Genomic DNA, 27,747 nt, shown 5'->3' with positions numbered 1-27,747 from the left:
GGTGCTTTCCTCTCCACTTGTTAGTTATTTTTTTGACTGGGCCGTCTTTACATTGTCTGGAGGGGAGCAGCCTGATAAATAGCAATCAAATCATAATGTTAGTGATTTTGAATCAAAATTAGAAAAAAAATATAAACATTTAGGTCAACAACAGATCCTTTTAGGGAAGGGACTTTCTTTTAATTAACGTTTTTTTTCAGATTTTAGAATGGGTTTTGCAAACTGGAAAAACTTTTCGCAAACACTGCAATCTGGTGTATTTGGTTTCCGTAGTTACGGAACGACAATTGCCAAGGGACCCGTTAAAGAACATGCATTAAAACTGCGAGGAAAGATACCCGCCGAGAAAACAGATTACAGACTGTGTGTCGGCGCCTTTATATCAATCTCGTGCTTTGGAATTGCAAGGTGGTACGCATCCCACAGACGCGACGAAATAAAGCGCCAGAATTACTTACAAATGGTCAACAGTAACATGGGTGAGTCAATTGACGGCGGCTCGCGCTAGCCGATGCGTGACACAAAGTGCGCGTATAGTATACGAGAGTAATGATTGTGTGCGAACGCACAAAATGTACCGATCCCTCTCATTCCCAATCTTCTCTCTAAGTTTTGTCTACTGGAGGACATCGTGAAGTTTCAAAGTGGGGAACCTGGCTATCAATTTCAAATGATAACAGGGTCTTTTTAAATAGATGAGTGGAGCTATTAATGACCTTCTTTTTTTAAATGCAATTTTAAGAATTTGAATTGTATTTGTGTGCTTATTCGACTGGAAGTCACCGAGACTCGAAGAGGCATTATGGTTTTCTGTTTTTCTGATAAGTGATCGAGCAAATAAAACCGAAATTTCACGGCGGAAAAAATTTTTAAAAAATTATTATTATTATAAAAGAATTATTATTATTATAAAAGAATTATAAAAATTATTATTATTATAAAAGAATTCTCGAGTAATTCCACCACCACTGATGATGACGCTCGACTGGACATCAAGGCAAACGGTCTGTGGGGCTCCCGCTTTAATCGCACTTTCTTCGATGTGAAGATTTTCAACCCTCATGCGAAGAGCTGCCCTAAGAACATAAAAGATGCATACAAATATCACTAGAGCATCAAGCGAAATAAGTACGAAGAGCGAATCCGCGAAACCGAACACAGTAGCTTCAATGCACTGGTTTTTGCTTGTTCGGGTGGTCCAGGTCCATCAGCATCGCGCGTTATGAAACAACTCGCAACCAAGATCAGCGAAAAACGCGGAGAGCCGTACGCCGACACTATAAGCTACATCCGAACGAAAATCAGCTTCGCACTTCTGAGGAGCTGTGTTCTCTGCTTGAGGGGATGTCGTGCCCTCAAGCCTCGTGTTCTCAGTGAGACTTCGATTAGCGCCGTCGTGGAGGAGGGAAGGCTGCACTGAGTGTTTGGCTGCTTATCTTTATTCAGTTGCTTATTCCTTGATGATCCATTTTTATTTTAATCCTTCCATTCTATTTCCCTATGTGTGCTATATATATATATATATATATATATATATATATATATATATATATATATATATAGGTGCTTTCCTCTCCACTTGTTATTTATTTTTGTGACTGGGCCGTCTTTACACTGTCTGGAGGGGAACAGCTTGGAGTGCAGCATCCGGCTACTAAGTGCTACTCATCATACCCTTTTTTTCGACCTACATCCATCGATGCCGGATGGTGTACACGGCCCTTGTTTTATTTTTTTTTTATAAATTATTATAAAAGAATGGTTATTTTGTGTCTACACAACCTTCTCTTCAGAGCGAGAAATGTAGGTGTGAAAAAAGTCAAGGGGGTACATTTGTTCACGTGCCACTTCTTGCTATTTTTCATAATTTCATGTCTAAGATCATATTTCACAACCATTTAATTCGTTCAACCACTTTGTTTTTTGTTATTATGTTTTTCATTTGTATATATGCTTGCTTTAAATTAAAGTTTGAATTTTCCTAATTTTTCAGGTTTGTTTAGTTTTTAGCACTTTCTTTTGTTACTAAGAGCCCCACAGCTATAGCGGGGCTATTATTGGCCTTCTCTTGTTCTTTTATTTCGTCAAGTTTTTTTGTTACGACCACATGACGTGAAAATCTGCTTTTTGTTCATTCGTTCATGCAATTTCAATCGAATTGCGTGCGCGACGTCATTTTTTGCTGTTAGTGGAGTAAGTTTTTTGTTCAATCGCGTGGTTAAGTTTATGGTCACAATTGACTTACCTCACTCTCAAAAATGACTTCCTCACCTCAAAATGGAGAGCACCTTATTTGAGAGCAGATGACAGAAGCGGAATAAATTGGAGCAAACTTAAAACAAGAAATTCCAAACAAGATAAAATTTGAAGTGTTTTAACTGTTGAACAAAATTAGATGTAGTGCGAAGATATAGTGGAGAAGATAAAGTGGTTCTGTGAGAACAAAAAAAACGGGTATTAAAATTTTCCGTTTAAGCAATTGATCTTTTTGCACGGCTCTTTACAGGCGATTTGTTTGTTTAATAGTCGCAAACCGATTGCTGGGGCTCTTATTGGCCGTCTGTTGCTTTTTAATTGCATTCGATTGAAGTTTGAAGCAATTATTGTTAACGTGTTGATTTTTTTTATGCAAAATTTTTGCTTGACAGTTTTTGTGCTTTTGTGCTAGAGCATTTTATGGCTTCTGAAGTGACTTTTCCCTCTTCATTTCTTTCTTTTGAGATGTCAATTGACTTCTTGTCTGTTGCTCTATAAAAGCGATTTTGAACATCGAAGCCGTTGTAGCTAAGTGGTTAAGATGTCAAACTGTTAGCCTGGTTGATGGTTCGAACCCCTAGTTTCTGCAGACATGAAGAAATTTCTAAGCTACACCTCTTAATTAAATACCGCCTGTTTTATTTCGTCGCCATGAATTTGTTACGACCATATAACATCACAATCACTTCAAATCTGCTTTTTGGTCATACAATTTCAGCTGAATTGCGTGTGTGACGTCATTTTTTACTCTTACTGGAGTGAGTTTTTTGTTCCGTTGCGTGGTTAAGTTTTTGTGCACACGTGAATTACTCTCTCAAAAATTACTTTGGAACTCTGAATTTGACTTTGACTCATAGATAAGATCAAATAAATGTGTGTCACTCTAATTGAAGCTTAATTTAAAGCAGATATGTTATACAGATTTTAATTCAAAATTTAACACCTCAAGATTTAATAAAAAAGAGTTTTAGTCCGTTTCTTTCACTGTATTGTTAATACTGCAGTTGTACTAAGATATTTTGGCTAGTTTCTGGCAATCTGCCAGCTGTTTTTTGAACATTTTTTAACTTTAAAGTGGGTCAATAGGTTCAGGTTCGATATTATTGTAGATATTAATTAAATCAAGTTTTACGGTAACGCGGAGTTCTGAATTGTTTTGAGCATCTTAGCAATTTTGGCCCATTATTTCATTTTATCGCGTTTTATGGAAATGTTTTACACATCTCTCACAAGAATTAGTAGGTACCAAATTGTTTGGTTTTAATGGTTTGAGGCAGTTTTTCGATGAGAAATATCATATGGAGTAAAATCTTTTTGTTCATTTGATGTTCATTATTTTTGTAAATAAATTTTCTGAGCCTATTGCATCATTTAAGGATATCATTGATTGAAATTTTGTATTGTTATTTGTTTTTCTTTTTCCTCTGTGGCTGTAATTCTGAATATTGTCAATTGAAAATTTTAGAAATTTTAACGCTAATTTTACTATTGAGATTCTTTGTAGTTCTTTTTATTGCTCATTCTGCATGAGTTGTTGATTTAGAAAATTCTAGCGTATTGAGGGAATTAATTTTTTGAGTTTTTTTGCGCTCTGGACTATTTTCCGGAATTCGCAGGAGACGCTGCAAAAACAATTGATATTCAAGAGTGGATTTTGATCACTACCGTTTTGAGGTAGACTGAAAAAACAGTGTTTCCATTCGTAGCCCTTCCGTGTGGGTATGTTTTTTAAGATATGTTGACACATTAGATTTTTGAAGTATTTGTTTTGAAATGGTGAGTTGGTTGACCTCAAAGCAGGAGACACTGCGAAAAAACGATTGATATTCCAGAGTGGATTTTAATCACTCCCGTTTTTAGGAGTGAGAAAACAGTGTTTCCATTTTCAGCCTTTCCTTAGTCTAATTTTTGGTTAAGGTTATGAAAGTTCTTTGAACCATATTTCATCGCCAATATTTTTCGACCATATAAAGTCATCTTTACTTCAAATAAGCTCTTGTTCATGCATTTTTTACTCAATCACACCGTCATACTTTTTTACTCCTAATTGGAGCAAGGGTTTGTTCTTTTGCCTGAAGAATTTTAACAACTAGGCTGAACTGATTCTCAAAATGACTTCTGCTCTCTCGCAAATTGATCTTTGCTTACTTTATCGCTGAGAAGTTGATGTCAAGTGAGAATTTCTTATTGTAAGTGAGGTTCTTTGACGGCAGTTGTGCAGTGCATGTGTATTAGGAATACACCTTGACCCAAAATTCATTTGAAGCACATCTAAATATAGTTTTAAGAAACATGGCGGCTACCATTTGCTCACTATATCGGGTAAGAAACCATACAGCTTTTGAAGTAAGACTGCATGTTCTCAAGTCCTGTCTCATTTGCCATTCAGTTGTTTTTACAAACTCAACAAAAAACAGCGTATACATCAACAGATTAACTGGGGAATTAAAGTGTGTTATATGCGTCGTAAATTTGATCATTGTGGTGAACTTCTTCTCAAGCTTAGTCTCTTGAAAGTTCACACCAGAGACTTAAATCAGAGGATAACATCAGAAACCTTTAGAAAATGTGCAAACCGCCAACAATTAAAGCAGAGCAAACAGACAAAACAGTTGATAGTAAGAACGCAAAAGTATAATAAGCAGAGTAAAAGACATTGATTTTGAAAGCATACAAACTTGGAATATGTTACCTTTTAATGTAAGAGCGACGGGAAAAAACTCTTTTCCAAAAAAACTTTAACTGAGTTTTTGCAATGTCAGCATGAAAATATACCAATAGACAGACAATTAGGATCATTTGGGCATTATTTAATCAATAAACACAGAGGATTAATGTTTAGTTTTGATTATTTTGAATACATATTCCTGATTATTCTGAAGGCAGGTAAACTCACCGTTCGGTTATATTATTAATTTGCATGTTCGAAAAAAATATATTTGGACAGACATGACAATTTGTATACAAAGTCTTTTTGTAAGGTTTTTAGGTTCATTGTTTTTATTACTATTTTAAGAGTGCAGGTCTTTAAAACTATCGTAGCTTTTTTTGGCAATCTACCAATATTTTTACTAAGTCAAAGATGTCAAAGTTTAACAGTTGATGTGTCTTTCAGGTAGCGCACCACAAGGAATAGAGAACGTAGAGGCATCTTTTGGGGACAAAAACCAGGCGAAAAATTCCATTTTTTGTAGGGTCTGAACACTTTTTTATTACAATAATTGCATTTTTTGTTTTCTTTTTTGCAAAAATGTCCAGTGTTAGCTTACACGAATTTTTCCATCACTGTACTTTGGAAAAGCTCTTTCCATTTTTTAGAATAAGAATACATTTTTGATTCACATATCATCATGTTTCGAAAATTTGATGTTGCAAGGACCTTTTCTTGCATCAATTAAGTCGCATTTTGCTCTCAAGTAAGCATTTGACATGAGGTTTTTGCGTCCGGTTGCGTCTGCTTGAGGCACTAAATCAACATCCAGAATATTGACCTCCGCATCACACCAGCTTGACCCACTTTCCAATATCTGCATGCAAACGAAATTGTTTTTTTTTGCGTTCGATGCGAGAAAATCGTTGCCCGTTGAGCATGAATTTGACTGTATTGAGCAGCGCACAGTAGAATCATATTCCGTTTGTTGTGCTTAATACTTGCGCTTCTTTGATGCCGAGTTCAGCCGTATGAATGTGAGCTCTTGAAGCCAGCCTCAGTAAAGTGTAATTCCTTATTGCCGCTGAGGTCCAATCCACAGAAATAGCTAAAAGCCCTCAAAAGACCGGCAAATGTTTCCTTGAGTCCTCTTAGAAGCAGAAACAACTCCAATAAGCGTAAGGCAGAAGATGAAGAAGCGACTGTAATTGAAAGACTAGCACCACGAAGACCAAAATTTCAAGTGGCACCACTCAAAGCGTGAAGTACCGCTTGTTGCAGTTAAAAAATTGGCCAGAAGCAGGCATTTGGTAGATTGAGTTACTCGGACAAGCAGGAAATTGAAAACTATTGCTGGACTAAATATGCTGATCTACTTATTCGAAAGATTTCTGGGGACGAGTCAGATTTAGAGTCGTTACAATGCGTCTCTAGTTTTGTCGTTAAAGTGTCGGAGCTCGATTTCTGGCTTGAGTAGGTTTCGTTTTAGTTTTTTGTCAATGCTAGGGCCAAAAAGTGGTTGAATTGAATCATCGAATGGTTATTTTACATCTAAGGTTTGCCTTTGCTAGATCAATCAAGAGCAAAACTAATGATACTTTATAACTGAGACTGAATCCTCATTTTTCAATTAATGGTTTTGACTAAAAATTGGTCAGAGGCAATCAAGATCATGATTTCTTTCTTCAAAATGCTGACCATATGGTTGTTTTTATCCAAGTGTTCCTCGAGAAAGAAGGATTTGAGTCGCATTAACTGTATTATTTCATTCGTTAGAATAAGAATTTCAAGGCAAGTATAAATCTGAGGTTCTCTAGCTTAATTTTGTATTTGAGAAATTGACGTATCTTCTTGTTGCAATTTATGGCCCACCTGGAAAGAACATACTAGATTTTGTTGGTGATATCACTTCATAAATGTATGAGAAGTGCCTCCTCTTTGCCAAAATCTCTCAGATGAACTCTTAAAGACTCAGATTTAATTGCATTCAAGTCTGTAAATTTAAATCATCCAGCTCAATCGAGAACTTTTACGCATTGCAGCTGTCAATCAGAGTGACTGGTAGCGTATGGTGTGATTTGGTTTTTGATTGCAGCGCTCATAATTATTCTAAGTTTTTGTTGAAGTCATTTCGGAAATTCAAAACAGTTAAACTTGTGCCAGTAAAGCGCAAATTTGTTAATTTTTGCTCTATATGTTTCTGATAAACAATCAGCTGTTTAGTAGCCTCCTCAGCTGGCTATTATAGCGCCCCTGTTTTTTATTACAATTCAAATAGTTTGAATTGTTTTGGGGCGCTGTCTTTTTTTAAGATCTGTTCACATATTTTCATGAATTTTGAAGTCAAATTGGAGTAGTGATTTTGGTCACGCCGAAACAGGAAGTTGAGCGAAAAAGCGAGTGGTTTTGCGGCGTGAAATTTTTTCGTTCTAAATTTAAAGTAGAGTGAGAAAACGGTGTTTGAACAAAACTTCTCTTGCTCGCTAGTGGTTTTTTGTTCACATACGGCATTTTAAGATTGAGTTTCAGGGTTTTTTTTAAAATTTTATCTGATTTTTTGAAATGGTTCTCTCAATTCACTCATTGTCCGTTCTAGGTCTAGTTTGTGTTTAGTCAATGAAAATTGTTTGAATTATGCGCCAGGAGTTGTCCTGTTATGGTTTTTTTTATTTTATCTTCGTCGTCCTAAATTTTTTCGCGTTATCTTAGTTCAACAGCTTGCGTGAAATCTATTTGAGTTCTCAAGGCTAGTTTCATTCTTCTCTCCAGTGGCTCAGCGAAGCAATTCAAAATGAACAGAGTGAGTATAAAAAAAACGAAATCACAAATAGGAACGGGATAAACCCATAAAGCCCAATTTTAGATGCCCGTTACTCGAACTTTTTCTTAGTTACCATCTCTAATGCTTATTGGTATTGATACTAGCCCATGTGTGGTCTCACTACGAAACAGGAGTATGTTCAGTCCCAAAATGACATCAAAATAGTTCGCACTTTAAAATTGTTTGTGTACAAAAATTGTTTTTTTCTTTTGTTCTCTTCTTTCAATCTCAATCTTGGTTTTGGGAATCAACGCCGCCTTTTTTCCGGCAATATGCCGGGTATGTTTGCTTTCCTAATGCTATGCATAATTGGGTAATTTGCATGTCATATATTGAGGATTATTTTTATAATTGATTGTTCATTTTGAATAATTTTCAGTACCTTAATGAAAATGTATGATTTTTGAAGTTTTTTGTTTCTCGTTTCATTCCCAACGTCGACCCAATAAAGGGCTACATTTTCATGTCCTAATATGTGCAAAGCTCTGAGGAATATTTTGCCCAGTGAGTTTACCCAGTGTGACTTTGATCATGCTGCTACGGGCAAAATAATTTTATGACCAATAAGCGAAGATGTAAGAATATATACTCTTGTAGGACATGATGGTAAACAAGTTGAAATTACATCAGTTAGATTTGATGAACTTTTTTAAACCATGATGCTGTATAGCAAGAGGATTCTTTCAAACAGTGAAATGTGTTTAGGTCCTTGGAGGGACTTTGAGAACAGGCGAATGCCAGCGTATGCCAAGATACTGGCCAATGAGACACCGTGTGGTGACCCTTTCAAAGAAGCCTACATGTGCTCTATCTTTGGAGAGGGATCTTGTACTGATCAGTTCGAATCATTCATGGGATGTTTACAGGTAAAATATTTATGATAATTTTACAAATAAACATGTTACGTTGTCTGCGCGCGTTTTGCGTTATTTTTTTTAAAAACTCAATTTCACTCAATTTCATATTATAGATAGTTTGTTTGCATTTAGTATTCATTTCTTGCGGAGAAAAATTTGTTCATTCTTTATAAGAAGAACAGGTTTCGACATGGTGTTATAGCTGTGAAAAAGTTCGCTTCACTTTTTCAAAATTCGAACAAAATTTCTGCTGTTCTCTCTTTCTACAAACCGCAACTGAGCATTATGACGCAGATTTTGTCTGGAAATAGTTGAGGAATTTGTTTTTTGGAAAATAAACGTGTAAATTTGAGCGTGAATGATCTTAATTTTTGTGTGAAAAATTAAAGATTTATCAAGTTGTGTGCTTTTGACAAATCTGTTCTGGTGAAGAGCGTATTTCTCTTGAAGGGGGTTCAAAGATAGTCTCACTCATTTTAAATGCCACTTGGGTTTAAGAGATTGCGTAAGATTTCTTTGCGAATTGTGAAATCTCTTCAATGAAAATGAACTGAAATTTATTAATGCTCTAAAGGCGCCAATATTGATGCAATTTGTAACCCTGTAAGAATCAGGCACAAATAGTCTGCTCATATTAGTAGTTTGTGATAATTTGTGTTTAGGAGAACCCAGTGATGATGAGAGATGTGAAGCCTGACGGTGCTTACAACTGGGAGTCAAAACTGTTCCTCCACAATCTCCTCACTGAGAAGAAGATCTACGATGACTTGATTGCATCTGTTGGTCCTGCTGAGGAAGACATGGACGATGTCTATTCCAGCTACAAAGCCAGAGAGATCCTGGGAGCCAATGGTTAGTCCGCTTTTATCAACATTTTGGAAACGTTCAATTTTCTCTGTAGAATGAAAATCTGACATTGGCATACATCTTATCGAAAATAATTTGGAGTTGCCGAGAATTTGTTGAAGCTATTATCGATCTTTTAAAACATTTTTTGACGAAACTATTAGTAATGGTTTTATATTGTTTAGTAGCCGCACAGCGATAGCTGTGGCTATTATTGGCCTTCTCTGGGTTTTTTACAATTCAAGGAATTTGAATTGTATTGGGGCGCTGTCTTTTTTACGACTCGAAGAAGAGTATTGGTTTTCTTAAGGTTTTTTAAACCTGAAGTACGCTTCGTTCAGACTTGTCCTGTTTTTTATTTCGTCAAGATTTTTGTTACGACCATATGACGTCACAACCACTTCAACCAATCTGCTTTTTCATTCGTTCATGCATTTTCAACTGAAGTGCGTGCGTGACGTCATTTTTTGCTCTTAGTGGAGCGAGTTTTTTTTTTGTTCATTCGCGGATTAAATTTTTTGTTACACGTGACTTATCAAAGATTTGCTTGCTCTCTTTAATACGTTACTGATCATTTGATTTGGACGTTGAATGTCACTAATTCTTTGGACAAACTTCAGTATTTACACGTTTTTGTTGAACATATTTTTCTTTATTTTGCAAAAGAAAAACGCTAATTGCTATCTAAAGTCACCACTAAGGCTCAGAATGAAACAGTGTTTTTCTTGAAGTTTCATTTCAAACTATGATCTCCGTGTAGGAAAATGTTTGGTGTTGTTGCAGTGAGTGAGAGTGAGGTGACAGCTTTCAAGGAGAAGTTCAATGCAATCCGCACTCAGTTCTGGTCAGAAGTGGAAGGTCTCTTTGATGGATCCAAAACTGATTCTTCCAAAGCAGATGCGCTCATGAAACAGCTTATCAAAGAGTACAGTGTACCTCAGGCTGTATGGCTACAGGTACTACCTTCATAATATCATACATCATGTGTAGTAATAACTTTGCAACAGAATTTGTACCAATAATATGAGTTCAGTTGGTCTTTTTTGTGGTTTTTCGCCTGACAATTTGACTCTTCGACCTCAAAAACGGGATGAAATAGTAAAGCTCGAGGGCATTAAGTCTGTTCAGAGCTCTTAGAGCGCTACCTACTAGTCTCTGAGTAAATGTTTCACAGAGCTGCTGACGGGGTTTAATTTCATAGTAAGTTCCTGTCGAACAAAATTTGACGCAATTATTCTCAACGTGGCCTTTTGTTTTCATTTCATTAATTTAATAGTTTATCAGAGTGCGCTGCTAACTGCTATTTTTATTAACCTTGTTTCTAGCAATTTAGTCTGAAGTCACATATTTAGCAAATCTAATGATAATGCAGACCAAATTAGAATACTTTTTGAAAAAGTAATCTCGTCAGTTTTTTCTCTATTTTGTGTTGTTGTTTGTATCCTAAAGTTGGTCAGGCGTCAATGGAGGGTTTTCAGTCAATCTGCCGGCTATGTATTAAGTGCTCTCAAACGAAGTTTGTCGCCATTATATTAGTCCAGTGGTCTTCATGCAATTTTCCGCTTGACCGATTTTTCGTCTGACCCATTTGACTTTTCATTCTCAAAAACGGAATAAACAGTTAGCGCTCGGATAGCATGGAGTGACCGAGCAGCTCTCTTATAGCTTTACAACTCTTTAAGTATCCGATTCACTAGGTTGTCAGGGGGGTTCTTAGTCTTAAAAGTTTGACCCCCTTCAGTCACCACCCCACCCTCGTCCACATTCCTCCAACCTGGTAATTTGGACCTTATTCAAAGGTTAAAATTAATTTGATCTAATTAATTGAAGAGAAAGATAAGCGAGCTAGGAAATATGAAGTCAATGCTGCCTTCAATTCGACTGCATTTATTCTGTAGCCTTTAATGTCGACCACATATGCTTTAATGGTTTTCGAGTTCTTAAGAATGTACATGAAGTCAAGTGTTTTTTAACAAACGGTTCGCGTTTTCGGAGTCGTCCGGTTATTTCGTCGGTATCAATTTTCTCATGATCACGCCTCAACGGCTGATTATCAATTTTTTAGTATTGTCATAGGTTGGCAACTGAAGCACTTTGCCATGCATGACGTCAGTTTTATATATTTTTGTCTTATTATTGTATGGTTTTGTTTTTCGTACTTAGATTAACTCAGCCCTTCTCACTTTAACTGGAGTTTGGTTAGAGATGAAAGGCATTGCTTGTTTGTGGACGGCACGCACCTAATCTAGGGCGCAAGTGTTCACTAGATCTGCACTACTTAGGAGATTTTTAGTGGCATAACAGAAGTGACATTGGGGATTTAAGTTTGAATTTTATGCTCTCTTCGTTATTGGCCGGCTACTATGTTATGATCGCAGGTTAAAGAAGTCTATTTGGCAGCAATTATTAGGCAATCTCTCTGCTATAACTTTTCGCTCGGTTCATTTCTCGGTTTTCAACTCAAATTAGCAGAATCGATATTTTATCTGTGAAATACTAGGCAGGCAGGATGTTAATCTGGTTTGGAGTTCCTCGACACTTGTTGTTTGTAGGAGACTTTAGTAATCGTCAACGATTACTTGCATTTAAAACAAAGAAAACGGTTAGCATTTTTACACTTACAGAATGTAGGATTAAATTTCAAAGGTGTGATTCACTGTTTGAGGCCCACCATTCTTGGCTGGAGCGATTAGAGATATACGTTAAATTTTGCATGAGTTCAGAAATCTCCGGGTCTAGTTTGGGTGGTGGTCGTGTTTAGGTGATGAAGGACTATGACATTGAGGAGTTTGACGAAGCAGTTACTAACTACAGAAGGAGATTCGGAACTCTTCTCAAATATATTGACAGAACTGGTAAGAGGCCACAATTTTAGAGCATCTGAATGTTTATTGGATTACTTGATTCTTCTGATTAAGTTCACAGAATTCTTGCTTCACTTTTAAATATTGAACTAGCAGGCCCGTAAAAGCATCAGAAGAGAATCATTTAAAAGAAAAGACAGGTTAAAAATTCGATTTTTTTGCACCACCTGGGGCTGGAACCTATGCCCCTCGTTCAAAAGCAATAGGTTTTACGTTTCGTCACCGATGTGATTGGTTTGAGTATATTAACCTATGTGCCAACAATTTTTTGTTCAACCGCGTTTTCTGCTTTACCATTTTGCATATTTAAGGAGCGCTAAGACTTGTACAGACAACGATATTCTACATGGTGGCATAGTGTAACTCATGTTCTACGTTAGGCTGCATGTATAAGGAGCGTTTATAAGATGCGATGAAATGGAGCTTAAACATACGAAAGAGAAAAGAGAAGAAAGAAACGAAAGAGAAAAGACGAGGAAAGAGAGAACACGAACGCAGAAAAAAAGAACAGGAAGGAGATAAACAAGAGAAAAGGAGAGAAAATAGAAAAAAGACACAAACGAATCACAAAAAAGACAAATGAAAGTGGGGAAAAAAGAAAAATAAACGAAAAAAACCAAGACAGAAAAGAAAAAGAGAAAAGAAAGAGAGTAAAGAAAGAGAGAAAAGAAATCGAGAAACGAAAGACAGAAATGAAAGTAAAAGGAAAAAAAGAGAAAAGCAAAAGAGAAAATAGAGAAAAGCGAGAGAAAAGGAGAGAAGACAGACAAAAAGAAATGCAGAAATTGAACAGAAAAAAGAAGAAATAGAAAAACAAAAGAGAAAAAAGACACAGAAAAAAACAAAAAAGAAAAGAAGAGAAAAGAAGAGAGAAGAAAGAGAGAAAATAGAAAAGGAGAGAAAGAGACGGGAAAAAATAAAGGAAAGGATACAGAAAAGAGAAAGAAACGAAAGAAAAAAGGAAGGCAGAAGAAAAAGAGAAAAGAAAAAGAGAAAACAAACAACAGAAAAAAGAAAAGCAGAAAAGAAGAACAGAAAAAAGAGGAAAGAAAGAGAGAGAATAGAGAGACGAAAACTGCAGAGAGAAAAGAGAGAAAAGCATGACAGAAAACAGAAGGATAGAAGAAAGGCAAAAAAAGAAACGCAACAGAAAGGAAGAGCAGAAAGGAAAGCGAAAAGTACAAAAACCTAAAGAAAAAACGAAAGAGAGGAACCAAAGAGAGGAAGAAAAGAGAGAAAAATGAGAAAGAAAGTCAAAAAAAGAACAGAAAATAAAAAGAGAAAAAAATGAAAAAAAACAAAAAAGAGAAAGGCAGAAAAAAGAATAGAAAAAAAAAGAAAAAAAAACGAAAGAAAAAAGTAAGGAAGAGAAAAGAGCAGAAAAGGGAGAGGGAGAAAAGAGAAGATGGAAACAAAAGACAAAAAAGAGAAAAGCGAAGAAAGAGAAAAACAAGTGAGAGAAGACAGAAAAAGAGAAAAGCAATAGAAGAAAAGAAGGAAAGAAAAGAGAAGAAAGCGAAAGGGAAAAAACGAAAAGAGACTGAAAAGAAAGACCGAAAGGAAAGAGAAAAAACAAGAGAAAAGGAGAGAAATAAGACAGAACAGAAAAGGCAGACAAATGAAAAAGAAAATACAAAACGGAGAAATGAAAGCGAAAATCAATTCAGAAAAGAAAAGAAAAGCCGGAGAGAAACGAAAAAAGAAAAAGAAAGGTAGAAAAGGAGATAGACTAAAGAATGAAACATTAAAAAGAAAGGCTTAAAAGAACACAAAAAGACGGAGGGAAACGAAGGACAGAAAAGAAAGTGAAAACAAAGACAGAAAAGAGAGTGAAAACGAAGAAGAAGGGCTGACAAGGAGAAAAGCCAGAGATGAAGAAAAAACAAAGGAAAGAGAAAATAACAAACAAAAATAAGAAAAAATCTAAAAAGAGGAACGAAGGAGAAGAATCGAAGGTAATAAACGAAAAGAACAGAAAAACAAACAAAAGAGAAGAAAGGCAGCAAAAGAAGAAAGGCAGAAAGAAAAATGACAAAAGGACACAAAATAAAGAGGGAAGAGCAAAGAAATACAGAAACGAAAGAAAAGACAGAGAAAACCAAGAGAGAAGAGAAAGAAAAAAGAAAGACAGTTAAGAAAGAGCAAAGATGATAAAAAGATAAACAAAAGCGGAAAGAAGAGAAAGGAGAGAAAAAGACAAAAATATAGTAGGTAGCGAAACGAAAGAAAATAAAGATAGAGAGAGTAAAGAAAGCGGGAAAAGCAAATCAGAAAAGAAGAGAATAGCGAAAGAAGAAAGAGAAAAGCAAGCGAAAAAGGCACAGAGAAAAGACAGAAAAGAAAGGGAAAAAGAAACGATGCAGAGTAAAGAGACAACAGAGAAAGATAGAGAAAGAAGAAAAGAAAAACAAGGCAGAAGAAAAAGAAAAGCGAGAGAAAGAAAAAATGGAAAGGAAAGCGAAGGAAAGGAATGAGAGAAGGATTAGAAAGAAAGTCAAAAACGAATATGGAAAAAAAAAGAAAAGAACAAAGAAACAAAAGAAAGGAGAAAGGCAGAAAAAAGAACAGAAAAGAGAAAAGAAACAAAAAGGAAAGAAGAGAAATGAAAGAGATAAAAAGAAAGACAGAAAGGAATGGGACAATTAGAAAAGAAAACAAAAAGAAAGATAGAAGCAAAAGAGAAGAGAGACGGAAAAGAAAGAGAAAGGAACGAAGAGAGAGGAGAGAGAGAAAAGACAGAAAAAACCAAAAAAGATATCAGAGAAACGAAAAATAAAAAGAAGATAAGGAGAGAAAACAAAGCAAGAAAAGCAAATCAGAAAAAGAGGAAAAGAAAAAAACAGAAAAGCAAGATACAAATGGAGAGAAAAAAGACAAAAGAAAAGGAAAAAGAAACAATACAGAGAAAAGAGACAGAAACGAAAGATAGAGAAGAGAAAAGCAAGAAAGTTGAAAAGCAGAACAAAGGCAGAACAAAGAGAAAAACTGAAATGAGAGCGAGAAGAAAGCGAAGGCGATAAAAGGAAGAAGAGAAAAAAGAAAACAGAAAAAAGAGACCAAAGACAGAAAAGAAAGAAAAGCAAGATAGAAAAGAGAGGAAAGAGAGAAAAGCATGAGAGCAATGCAGAGAGAAAAGACAGAAAAGAAAGAGAAAAGGAAACCATACAGAGAAAAATGACAGAAGAGAAAGATAAAGAAATGAAAAGAAAGAAAAAGCAGAAGAAACTCTGAACAGAAAGAGAAAAGCAAGAGAAAGAAAAAACGGAAAGCAAATCGAAAAAAAAACGAAAAACTGAAGGAAAAAAACGAGAGAAAAGAACAGAAGAGAATGAGTAGAAAGAAAGGCAAAAAAATAGAAACAAAAGAATATAAGAAAACAGAAACAAAAGAGAAGAAAGGCAGAAAGAAGATCAGAAAAGAGAAAAGAATAGAGGAGAAAAGAAAGAGATCAAGAGAAAGACAGTAAGGAAAGAGAAAAGAAAGCGAAATGAAAGAAGCAAAAGAGAAGAGGTACAGAAGAGAAAGAGCAAGAAAAGACAGAGAGAGAGAGAGAGAGGAGAGCAAAAAGATAGAAAAAAACGGAAAAAAGACAAGACAGAAACTAAAAAGTACAAAAAAGGTAGAGAAAACAAAGCGAGAAAAGCAAATCCGAAAAGGAGAAAAGGAATCGAAGAAAAAAGTAGGATACAAATGGAGAGAAATAATACAGAAAAGAAAGAGAAAAACAACCAATACAGAAAAGAAAGAAACGAAAGATATAGAAAGAAGAGAAAAACAAGAAACAAAAAGCAAAAGAAAAGCAGAAAAAAGGCGAAAAACAGAAATGGAAGCGAGAAAAGAGGAAACAGATAAAAGAAAGACAGAAGAAGAGAAAAAAGAGAATAGAAAAAGAGACAAAAGAAAGAAGAAAGGCAGAAAAAAGAACAGAAAAGAGAAAAAAAAACAAAAAGGAAAGAAGAGAAATGAAAGAGATAAAGAGAAAGACAGAAAGGAAAGGGAAAAAGAGAAAAGAAAGTGAAAAGAAAGAAAGAAGCAAAAGAGAAGAGAGACAGAAAAGAAAGAGAAAGGAACGAGAGAGAGGAGAGAGAAAAGACAGAAAAAAGCAAAAAGGATATCAGAGAAACAAAAAATAAAAAAGAAGATAAGGAGAGAAAACAAAGCAAAAGCACATCAGAAAAAAAAAGAAAAGAAAAAATCAGAAAAGCAAGATACAAATGGAGAGAAAAAAGACAAAAGAAAAGGAAAAAGAAACAATACAGAGAAAAGAGACAGAAACGAAAGATAAAGAAGAGAAAAGCAAGAAATTTGAAAAGCAGAAGAAAGGCAGAAAAAAGAGAAAAACTGAAATGAGAGCAAGAAGAAAACGAAGGCGATAAAAGGAAGAAGAGAAAAAAGAAAACAGAAAAAAGAGACCAAAGACAGAAAAGAAAGAAAAGCAAGATAGAAAAGAGAGGAAAGAGAGAGAAAAGCATGAGAGCAATGCAGAGAGAAAAGACAGAAAAGAAAGAGAAAAGGAAACCATACAGAGAAAAATGACAGAAGAGAAAGATAAAGAAATGAAAAGAAAGAAAAAGCAGAAGAAACTCAGAACAGAAAGAGAAAAGCAAGAGAGAGAAAAAACGGAAAGCAAATCGAAAAGAACGAAAAACTGAAGGAACAAAACGAGAGAAAAAAAAAGAGAGAAGGAGTAGAAAGAAAGGCAAAAAATAGAAACAAAAGAGAAGAAAGGTAGAAAGAAGATCAGAAAAGAGAAAAGAATATAGGAGAAAAGAAAGAGATCAAAAAAAAGACAGTAAGGAAAGAGAAAAGAAAGCGAAATGAAAGAAGCGAAAGAGAAGAGGTACAGAAGAGAAAGAAAAAGGAAAGACAGAGAGAGAGAGAGAGAGAGAGAGAGAGAGGAGAGCAAAAATATAGAAAAAAAACGGAAAAGACAAGGCAGAAACTAAAAAGTACAAAGAAGGTAGAGAAAACAAAGCGAGAAAAGCAAATCCGAAAAGGAGAAAAGGAATCGAAGAAAAAAGTAGGATACAAATGGAGAGAAATAATACAGAAAAGAAAGAGAAAAAGAACCATTACAGAAAAGAAAGAAACGAAAGATATAGAAAGAAGAGAAAAACAAGAAACAAAAAGCAAAAGAAAAGCAGAAAAAAGGCGAAAAACAGAAATGGAAGCGAGAAAAGAGGAAACAGATAAAAGAAAGACAGAAGAGAAAAAAGAGAATAGAAAAAGAGACAAAAGAAAGAAGAAAGGCAGAAAAAAGAACAGAAAAGAAAAAAAAACAAAAAGGAAAGAAGAGAAATGAAAGAGATAAAGAGAAAGACAGAAAGGAAAGGGAAAAAGAGAAAAGAAAGTGAAAAGAAAGAAAGAAGCAAAAGAGAAGAGAGACAGAAAAGAAAGAGAAAGGAACGAGAGAGAGGAGAGAGAAAAGACAGAAAAAAGGAAAAAGGATATCAGAGAAACAAAAAATAAAAAGAAGATAAGGAGAGAAAACAAAGCAAGAAAAGCACATCAGAAGAAAAAGAAAAGAAAAAAAAAACAGAAAAGCAAGATACAAATGGAGAGAAAAAAGGCAAAAGAAAAGGAAAAAGAAAAAATACAGAGAAAAGAGACAGAAACGAAAGATGAAGAGAAAAGCAAGAAAGTTGAAAAGCAGAAGAAAGGCAGAAAAAAGAGAAAAACTGAAATGAGAGCGAGAAGAACGAAGGCGATAAAAGGAAGAGAAAAAAGAAAACAGAGAAAAGAGACCAAAGACAGAAAAGAAAGAAAAGCAAGATAGAAAAGAGAGGAAAGAGAGAAAAGCATGAGAGCAATGCAGAGAGAAAAGACAGAAAAGAAAGAGAAAAGGAAACCATACAGAGAAAAATGACAGAAGAGAAAGATAAAGAAATGAAAAGAAAGAAAAAGCAGAAGAAACTCAGAACAGAAAGAGAAAAGCAAGAGAGAAAAAACGGAAAGCAAATCGAAAAGAACAAAAAACTGAAGGAAAAAAACGAGAGAAAAGAACAAAAGAGAGAAGGAGTAGAAATAAAGGCAAAAAATAGAAACAGAAGAATATAAGAAAACAGAAACAAAAGAGAAGAAAGGCAGAAAGAAGATCAGAAAAGAGAAAAGAATAGAGGAGAAAAGAAAGAGATCAAGAAAAAGACAGTAATGAAAGAGAAAAGAAAGCGAAATGAAAGAAGCGAAAGAGAAGAGGTACAGAAGAGAAAGAGAATGGAAAGACACAGAGAGAGAGAGGAGAGCAAAAATATAGAAAAAAAACGGAAAAGACAAGGCAGAAACTAAAACGTACAAAGAAGGTAGAGAAAACAAAGCGAGAAAAGCAAATCCGAAAAGGAGAAAAGGAATCGAAGAGAAAAGTAGGATACAAATGGATAGAAACAATACAGAAAAGAAAGAGAAAAAGAAACAATACAGAAAAGAAAGAAACGAAAGATATAGAAAGAAGAGAAAAACAAGAGACAAAAAGCAAAAGAAAAGCAGAAAAAAGGAGAAATTAGAAATGGAGGCGAGAAAAGAAGAAACAGATAAAAGAAAGACAGAAGATTAGAAAAAAGAGAACATAAAAAGAGACAAAAGAAAGAAGAAAGGCAGAAAAAAGAACAGAAAAGAGAAAACAAACAAAAAGGAAAGAGAAATGAAAGAGATAAAGAGAAAAACAGAAAGGGAATGGAAAAAGAGCAAAGAAAGCGAAAGGAAAGAAAGAAGCAAAAGAGAAGAGAGACAGAAGAGAAAGAGAAAGGAACGAGAGAGAGGAGAGAGAAAAGACAGAAAAAAGCAAAAAGGATATCAGAGAAACAAAAAATAAAAAGAAGATAAGGAGAGAAAACAAAGCAAGAAAAGCACATCAGAGAAAAAAGAAAAGAGAAAAACCAGAAAAGCAAGATACCAATGGAGAGTAAAAAGACAAAAAAGGAAAAAGAAACAATACAGAAAAGAGACAGAAACGAAAGATAAAGAAGAGAAAAGCAAGAAAGTTGAAAAGCAGAAGAAAGGCAGAAAAAAGAGAAAAACTGAAATGAGAGCCAGAAGAAAACGAAGGCGATAAAAGGAAGAAGGGAAAAAAGAAAACAGAAAAAAGAGACCCAAGACAGAAAAGAAAGAAAAGCAAGATAGAAAAGAGAGGAAAGAGGGAAAAGCATGAGAGCAATGCAGAGAGAAAAGACAGAAAAAGAGAAAAGGAAATCATACAGAGAAAAATGACAGAAGAGAAAGATAGAGAAAGAGATGAAAAGAAAGAAAAAGCAGAAGAAACTCAGAACAGAAAGAGAAAAGCAAGAGAAAGAAAAAACGGAAAGCAAATCGAAAAGAACGAAAAACTGAAGGAAAAAAACGAGAGAAAAGAACAAAAGAGAGAAGGAGTAGAAAGAAAGCCAAAAAAATAGAAATAGAAGAATATAAGAAAACTGAAACAAAAGAGAAGAAAGGCAGAAAGAAGATCAGAAAAGAGAAAAGAATAGAGGAGAAAAGAAAGAGATCAAGAAAAAGACAGAAAGGAAAGAGAAAAGAAAGCGAAATGAAAGAAGCGAAAGAGAAGAGGTACAGAAGAGAAAGAGAAAGGAAAGACAGAGAGAGAGAGAGAGAGAGAGGAGAGCAAAAAGATAGAAAAAAAACGGAAAAGACAAGACAGAAACTAAAAAGTACAAAGAAGGTAGAGAAAACAAAGCGAGAAAAGCAAATCCGAAAAGAAAAGGAATCGAAGAGAAAAGTAGGATACAAATGGAGAGAAACAATACAGAAAAGAAGGAGAAAGAAACAATGTAGAAGAGAAAGAAACGAAAGATATAGAAAGAAGAGAAAAACAAGAAACAAAAAGCAAAAGAAAAGCAGAAAAAAAGGAGAAAAACAGAAATGGAAGCGAGAAAAGAAGAAACAGATAAAAAGAAAGACAAAAAAAAGAGAACAGAAAAAAGAGACAAAAGTCAGAAATAAAGAAAAGCAAGAAAGAATGAAACGACAGAAAGGAGAGGCAGAAAAAGAGAGGAAAAAAGAGAAAGCAAAAAACGACAGCAACAAAAGACAGAAAAGAAAAAGAGAAGCGAAAGAAGAGACAGAAAAATGAGAAAGAACAAAAAATTGAGGCGAGAAACGCGAGAGAAGAACAAAAGAGGTCAAAAAGAATGAGAAAGGCAGAAAAAAGAAAAGAGAAGAAAGCGAGGAAAGGAAAAGCAAAAGAAAAGCACAGAAAACAGAAAAAGAGAAATGAGAGCGAGAAAAATCAAAAGAGATAAAAGAAATACACAAACGAAATACAGAAAAGAAAGAGAGAAGCGAAAGAGAAGGGAGAAAAATGAGTAAGAGCAAGAAACTGAAGAGAGAAACGAGAGAAGAACAAAAGACGGCGAAAAGAATCAGAAAGGCAGAAGAAGAAAGCGAGGAAAGAAAGAAAAAAAAGACAAAAGAAAGACAGCAAAATACTGAAAAAGGAGACGCAAGACAGAAAGGCAAGAGATAAACGAAAGAGAGAAAAGATAGAAGAGAAAAGATAGAAGAGAAAAGACAGACAGAAATAAACTGGAAAAAAGAATAGGAGAAAAGAAAGAAAAAGGGACAAAAGAATAACAAAATAGAAAAAAAGCAACAAAGAAAAGAGAAACTAGAGAATAGCTAAACAAGAACGAAAGAGACAAAAAATGAGAAAAAGACAGAAAAAAAAGAACAGAAAAGAGAAAAAAGAAAGATATATAGAAGAGAAAAAGACAAAAAACAGAAGACAGAAAAGAAATATAAACTAAAGAGAAAGGGGAGAGAAAAGAGCGAAAGAGAGAAAAGAGATACAGAAAAACGGAGAGAAAAAAGAAATTCAGAAAAATACAAAGAAGAGAAACGCGAAAGATAACAGAAAGAGAAAAAAAGGCAGAAAAAAGGAGAGAAAAATGAGCGAGAAAAGACAGAAAAGAAAGAGACAATTGAAAAAAAGACAGGTAAGAGAGAGAGAGAGAGAGAGAGAAATCAGAAACGAAAGAAAGAAAAGACAGACAACTGAAGAGACAGAAAAGAGAGAAAAGAAAGAGACAATTGAAAAAAAGACAGATAAGAGAGAGAGAGAGAGAGAGAAATCAGAAACGAAAGAAAGAAAAGACAGACAACTGAAGAGACAGAAAAGAGAGAAAAGAAAGAGAAAGAAAAAAGGCAGAGAAAAAAAGCAGAAAAGAGAGACGAAAGACAGAGAAAGAGAACGAGAGAGAGGAGAGAGAAAAGACAGAAAAAAGTAAAAAAGATATCAGAGAAACAAAAAATGAAAAGAAGATAAAGAGAGAAAACAAAGCAAGAAAAGCAAATCAGAAAAAAAGGAAAAGAAAAAAACAGAAAAGCAAGATACAAATGGAGAGAAAAAAGACAAAAGAAAAGGAAAAAGAAACAATACAGAGAAAAGAGACAGAAACGAAAGATAAAGAAGAGAAAAGCAAGAAAGTTTTAAAGCAGAACAAAGGCAGAAAAAAGAGAAAAACTGAAATGAGAGCGAGAAGAAAACGAAGGCGATAAAAGGAAGAAGAGAAAAAAGAAAACAGAAAAAAGAGACCAAAGACAGAAAAGAAAGAAAAGCGAGATAGAAAAGAGAGTAAAGAGAGAAAAGCATGAGAGCAATGCAGAGAGAAAAGACAGAAAAGAAAGAGAAAAGGAAACCATACAGAGAAAAATGACAGAAGAGAAAGATAAAGAAATGAAAAGGAAGAAAAAGCAGAAGAAACTCAGAACAGAAAGAGAAAAGCAAGAGAAAGAAAAAACGGAAAGCAAATCGAAAAAAAAACCGAAAAACTGAAGGAAAAAAAACGAGAGAAAAGAACAAAAGAGAGAATGAATAGAAAGAAAGGCAAAAAAATAGAAACAAAAGAATATAAGAAAACAGAAACAAAAGAGAAGAAAGGCAGAAAGAAGATCAGAAAAGAAAAAAGAATAGAGGAGAAAAGAAAGAGATCAAGAGAAAGACAGTAAGGAAAGAGAAAAGAAAGCGAAATGAAAGAAGCAAAAGAGAAGAGGTACAGAAGAGAAAGAGAAAGGAAAGACAGAGAGAGAGAGAGAGGAGAGCAAAAAGATAGAAAAACGGAGAAGACAAGACAGAAACTAAAAAGTACAAAGAAGGTAGAGAAAACAAAGCGAAAAAAGCAAATCCGAAAAGGAGAAAAGGAATCGAAGAGAAAAGTAGGATACAAATGGAGAGAAACAATACAGAAAAGAAAGAGAAAAAGAACCAATACAGAAAAGAAAGATATAGAAAGAAGAGAAAAAAAAGAAACAAAAAGCAAGAGAAAAGCAGAAAAAAGGAGAAAAACAGAAATGGAAGCGAGAAAAGAAGAAACAGATAAAAGAAAGACAGAAGAAGAGAAAAAAGAGAACAGAAAGAGACAAAAGAAAGAAGAAAGGCAGAAAAAACAACAGAAAAGAGAAAAGAAACAAAAAGGAAAGAAGAGAAATGAAAGAGATAAAGAGAAAGACAGAAAGGAAAGGTAAAAAGAGAAAAGAAAGCGAAAAGAAAGAAAGAAGCAAAAGAGAAGAGAGACAGAAAAGAAAGAGAAAGGAACGAGAGAGAGGAGAGAGAAAAGACAGAAAAAAGCAAAAGGATATCAAAGAAACAAAAAATAAAAAGAAGATAAGGAGAGAAAACAAAGCAAGAAAAGCAAATCAGAAAAAAAGAAAAGAAAAAAACAGAAAAGCAAGATACAAATGGAGAGAAAAAAGACAAAAGAAAAGGAAAAGGAAACAATACAGAGAAAAGAGACAGAAACGAAAGATAAAGAAGAGAAAGCAAGAAAGTTGAAAAGCAGAACAAAGGCAGAAAAAAGAGAAAAACTGAAATGAGAGCGAGAAGAAAACGAAGGCGATAAAAGGAAGAAGAGAAAAAAGAAAACAGAAAAGAGACCAAAGACAGAAAAGAAAGAAAAGCAAGATAGAAAAGAGAGAAAGGCATGAGAGCAATGCAGAGAGGAAAGACAGAAAAGAAAGAGAAAAGGAAACCATACAGAGAAAAATGACAGAAGAGAAAGATAAAATGAAAAGAAAGAAAAAGCAGAAGAAACTCAGAACAGAAAGAGAAAAGCAAGAGAGAGAAAAAACGGAAAGCAAATAGAAAAGAACGAAAAACTGAAGGAACAAAACGAGAGAAAAGAACAAAAGAGAGAAGGAGTAGAAAGAAAGGCAAAAAATAGAAACAAAAGAATATAAGAAAACAGAAACAAAAGAGAAGAAAGGCAGAAAGAAGATCAGTAAAGAGAAAAGAATAGAGGAGAAAAGAAAAAGATCAAAAGAAAGACAGTAAGGAAAGAGAAAAGAAAGCGAAATGAAAGAAGCAAAAGAGAAGAGGTACAGAAGAGAAAGAGAAAGGAAAGACAGAGAGAGAGAGAGAGAGAGAGAGAGAGAGAGAGAGAGAGGAGAGCAAAAAGATAGAAAAAAACGGAAAATACAAGACAGAAACTAAAAAGTACAAAGAAGGTAGAGAAAACAAAGCGAGAAAAGCAAATCCGAAAAGGAGAAAAGGAATCGAAGAGAAAAGTAGGATACAAATGGAGAGAAACAATACAGAAAAGAAAGAGAAAAAGAACCAATACCGAAAAGAAAGAAAAGAAAGATATAGAAAGAAGAGAAAAACAAGAAACAAAGCAAAAGAAAAGCAGAAAAAAGGAGAAAAGCAGAAATGGAAGCGAGAAAAGAAGAAACAGATAAAAGAAAGACCGAAGAAGAGAAAAAGAGAACAGAAAAAGAGACAAAAGAAAGAAGAAAGGCAGAAAAAAGAACAGAAAAGAGAATAGAAACAAAAAGGAAGGAAGAGAAATGAAAGAGATAAAGAGAAAGACAGAAAGGAAAGGGAAGAGAAAAGAAAGCGAAAAGAAAGAAAGAAGCAAAAGAGAAGAGAGACAGAAAAGAAAGAGAAAGGAACGAGAGAGAGGAGAGAGAAAAGACAGAAAAAAGCAAAAAGGATATCAGAGAAACAAAAAATAAAAAAGAAGATAAGGAGAGAAAACAAAGCAAAAGCACATCAGAAAAAAAAAGAAAAGAAAAAATCAGAAAAGCAAGATACAAATGGAGAGAAAAAAGACAAAAGAAAAGGAAAAAGAAACAATACAGAGAAAAGAGACAGAAACGAAAGATAAAGAAGAGAAAAGCAAGAAATTTGAAAAGCAGAAGAAAGGCAGCAAAAAGAGAAAAACTGAAATGAGAGCAAGAAGAAAACGAAGGCGATAAAAGGAAGAAGAGAAAAAAGAAAACAGAAAAAAGAGACCAAAGACAGAAAAGAAAGAAAAGCAAGATAGAAAAGAGAGGAAAGAGAGAGAAAAGCATGAGAGCAATGCAAAGAGAAAAGACAGAAAAGAAAGAGAAAAGGAAACCATACAGAGAAAAATGACAGAAGAGAAAGATAGAGAAAGAAATGAAAAGAAAGAAAAAGCAGAAGAAACTCAGAACAGAAAGAGAAAAGCAAGAGAAAGAAAAAACGGAAAGCAAATCGAAAAGAACGAAAAACTGAAGGAGAAAAAAACGAGAGAAAAGAACAAAAGAGAGAAGGAGTAGAAAGAAAGCCAAAAAAATAGAAACAAAAGAATATAAAAAAACAGAAACAAAAGAGAAGAAAGGCAGAAAGAAGATCAGAAAAGAGAAAAGAATAGAGGAGAAAAGAAAGAGATCAAGAAAAAGACAGTAAGGAAATAGAAAAGAAAGCGAAATGAAAGAAGCGAGAGAAGAGGTACAGAAGAGAAAGAGAAAGGAAAGACAGAGAGAGAAAGAGAGAGAGAGAGAGAGAGGAGAGCAAAAACATAGAAAAAAAACGGAAAAGACAAGACAGAAACTAAAAAGTACAAAGAAGGTAGAGAAAACAAAGCGAGAAAAGCAAATCCGAAAAGAAAAGGAATTGAAGAGAAAAGTAGGATACAAATGGAGAGAAACAATACAGAAAAGAAGGAGAAAGAAACAACGCAGAAGAGAAAGAAACGAAAGATATAGAAAGAAGAGAAAAACAAGAAACAAAAAGCAAAAGAAAAGCAGAAAAAAGGAGAAAAACAGAAATGGAAGCGAGAAAAGAAGAAACAGATAAAAGAAAGACAGAAAAAAAAAGAGAACAGAAACAAGAGACAAAAGACAGAAATAAAGAAAAGCAAGAAAGAAAGAAACGACAGAAAGGAGAGGCAGAAAAAGAGAGGAAAAAAGAGAAAGCAAAAAATGACAGCAACAAAAGACAGAAAAGAAAATGAGAAGCGAGAGAAGAGACAGAAAAATGAGAAAGAACAAAAAATTGAGGCGAGAAACGCGAGAGAAGAACAGAAGAGGTCAAAAAGAATGAGAAAGGCAGAAAAAAGAAAAGAGAAGAAAGCGAGGAAAGAAAAAGCAAAAGAAAAGCACAGAAAACAGAAAAAGAGAAATGAGAGCGAGAAAAATCAAAAGAGATAAAAGAAATACACAAACGAAATACAGAAAAGAAAGAGAGAAGCGAAAGAGAAGGGAGAAAAATGAGTAAGAGCAAGAAACTGAAGAGAGAAACGAGAGAAGAACAAAAGACGGCGAAAAGAATCAGAAAGGCAGAAAAAAGAAGAAAGCGAGGAAAGAAAGAAAAAAAAGACAAAAGAAAGACAGCAAAATACTGAAAAAAGAGACGCAAGACAGAAAGGCAAGAGATAAACGAAAGAGAGAAAAGATAGAAGAAACGAAAGAGAAAAAAGAAAGAATAGAAAAGAGAGACAGAAGAAAACAGAAAAAAAGCGAATCGATAGAGAAAAGAAAGAAACAAAACGGAGAAAAGAAAGACAGAAGCGAAAGACAAAAAAGAATGCGAGAAAAGAAAGACGGAAGAGAAAAAACAAACGAAAAGGAAAAGAAAGACAAAAAAGACAGACGGGAAAAACAGAAAAGAGAAAGAAAAGCAATAGAGAAAAGCAAGAGATAATAGAAAGAAAGGAAAGAAAGAAGAGAATAGACAGACGGACGAAAACAGAAAAAAAACGAAAAAAAAGTGAAGAAAGAAACAGAAGGGATAAAAAAAGAAAGGATAGAAAAAAGCAAGAGAGAAAAGAAAGACAGAAAAAAAACAGAAAAAGGAACGACAGAAAAGGAGCGAAGCAAAAGAGAAGAAAAACAAAGTAAAAAAGATACGAGAAACTAAAAAAAGCGGAAGAGGAACACAGAAAAAAGAATGAGAAAAAGAAAGACAGATTAAAAAAACAGTACAGAAGAGAGAGAGAGAGAGAGAGAGAGAGAGAGAGAGAGAGAAAGAACAGTAGGACAGAAAAAAAGACAAAAAAAGAACAGAAAAGAAAGAGAGAAAGAGAAAAAAGAAAAAGACAGAAATGACAGAAAAAGAATACAGAAAAGAAGGAAAGAAAGGCCAAAGAAAGGAGGGGAGAAAGAGCGAAAGAGGGAATACAGAAAAAAAAGAAAAGTGAAAGAGAAAAGCCAGAGAAAAAAGAAAGACACAAAAGAAACAACAAAGAAAAGGAGGAAAGAAAAGAAAGAGAAAACCAAAACAGAAAGGAAGAAAGATACGAGAAACTAAATAGAAGCGGAAGAAAAGAAGCGGCAGAACAGAGAAAAAATAATGAGAAAATGAAACCGACAAAAGAAAAAAATACTGGACAAGAGAGAAAAGACAGAGAAACGAAAGACAAAAAAGACAAAGACAAATGAAAAGACAGAAAAAAAAGAAAGAGAGAAAAGAAAGGCAGAAAAGAAAAAAAGAAAGAGAGAAAAGAAAGGCAGAAAAGAAGAACAGGAAAAAAGAGGAGTAAAAAAAAGAATGACAGACAGGAAAAACAAAAAAGTGACAGAAAATCAAGAGAGAAAAGCAAGAGATAAACGAAAGAGAAAAAAAAGAATAGAACAGAGAGACAGAAGTAAACAGCAAAAAAGCGAATCGATAGAGAAAAGAAAGAAACAAAACGGAGAAAAGAAAGACAGAAGCGAAAGACAAAAAAGAGTGCAAGAAAAGAAAGACGGAAGAGAAAAAACAAACGAAAAGGAAAAGAAAGAAAAAAAACAGACGGGAAAAACAGAAAAGAGAAAGAAAAGCAAGAGATAATAGAAAGAAAGCAAAGAAAGAAGAGAATAGACAGACGGACGAAAACAAAAAAAAACGAAAAAAGTGAAGAGAAAGAAACAGAAGGGATAAAAACAGAAAGGAAAGAAAAAAGCAAGAGAGAAAAGAAAGACAGAAAAAAAAGAGAAACGAACGACAGAAAAGGAGAAAAGCAAAAGAGAAGAAAAGCAAAGTAAAAAAGATACGAGAAACTAAAAAGAAGCGGAAGAGGAACAAAGAAAAAGAATGAGAAAAGACAGATTAAAAAAAAACAGTACAGAAAGAGAGAGAGAGAGAGAGAGAACAGTAGGACAGAGAAAAAGACAAAAAAAGAACAGAAGAGAAAGAGACAAAAGAAAAAGACAGAAAAAGAATACAGAAAAGAAGGAAGGAAAAGCCAAAGAAAGGAGGGGAGAAAGAGCGAAAGAGGGAATACAGAAAAAAAAAGAAAAGTGAAA

The 27,747-nt window shown here is 34.4% G+C and overlaps 2 protein-coding genes across 2 annotated transcripts in view; both read left to right on the top strand.

The window, feature by feature from the left end:
• The first annotated feature begins 203 nt into the window (after positions 1-203).
• LOC142345933 (uncharacterized) overlaps positions 204-27,747 on the top strand; it is a 42,598-nt gene continuing 15,054 nt past the window's right edge. Inside the window, exons 1-5 of the mRNA XM_075398398.1 lie at positions 204-479; positions 8,433-8,593; positions 9,247-9,436; positions 10,214-10,386; positions 12,192-12,285. Of these exons, the coding sequence (XP_075254513.1) occupies positions 209-479; positions 8,433-8,593; positions 9,247-9,436; positions 10,214-10,386; positions 12,192-12,285 (889 nt within the window). The 5' untranslated portion in view covers positions 204-208. The remainder of the gene's footprint in view (positions 480-8,432; positions 8,594-9,246; positions 9,437-10,213; positions 10,387-12,191; positions 12,286-27,747) is intronic.
• Positions 16,070-17,549, top strand: LOC142345910 (uncharacterized; the record flags this gene model as incomplete). Its single annotated transcript, XM_075398360.1, has 2 exons — positions 16,070-16,291; positions 17,457-17,549. Coding segments are annotated over exons 1-2 (267 nt in total), but the record flags the coding sequence as incomplete, so codon positions are not given.

This window comes from Convolutriloba macropyga, chromosome 9 (assembly GCF_964194025.1).
Source record: "Convolutriloba macropyga chromosome 9, txConMacr16.3, whole genome shotgun sequence".
In the NCBI taxonomy this organism is placed as follows: domain Eukaryota; kingdom Metazoa; phylum Xenacoelomorpha; order Acoela; family Convolutidae; genus Convolutriloba; species Convolutriloba macropyga.
Note: the sequence above shows the minus strand (reverse complement) of the source record. Positions and strands in the feature narration are given on the sequence as shown.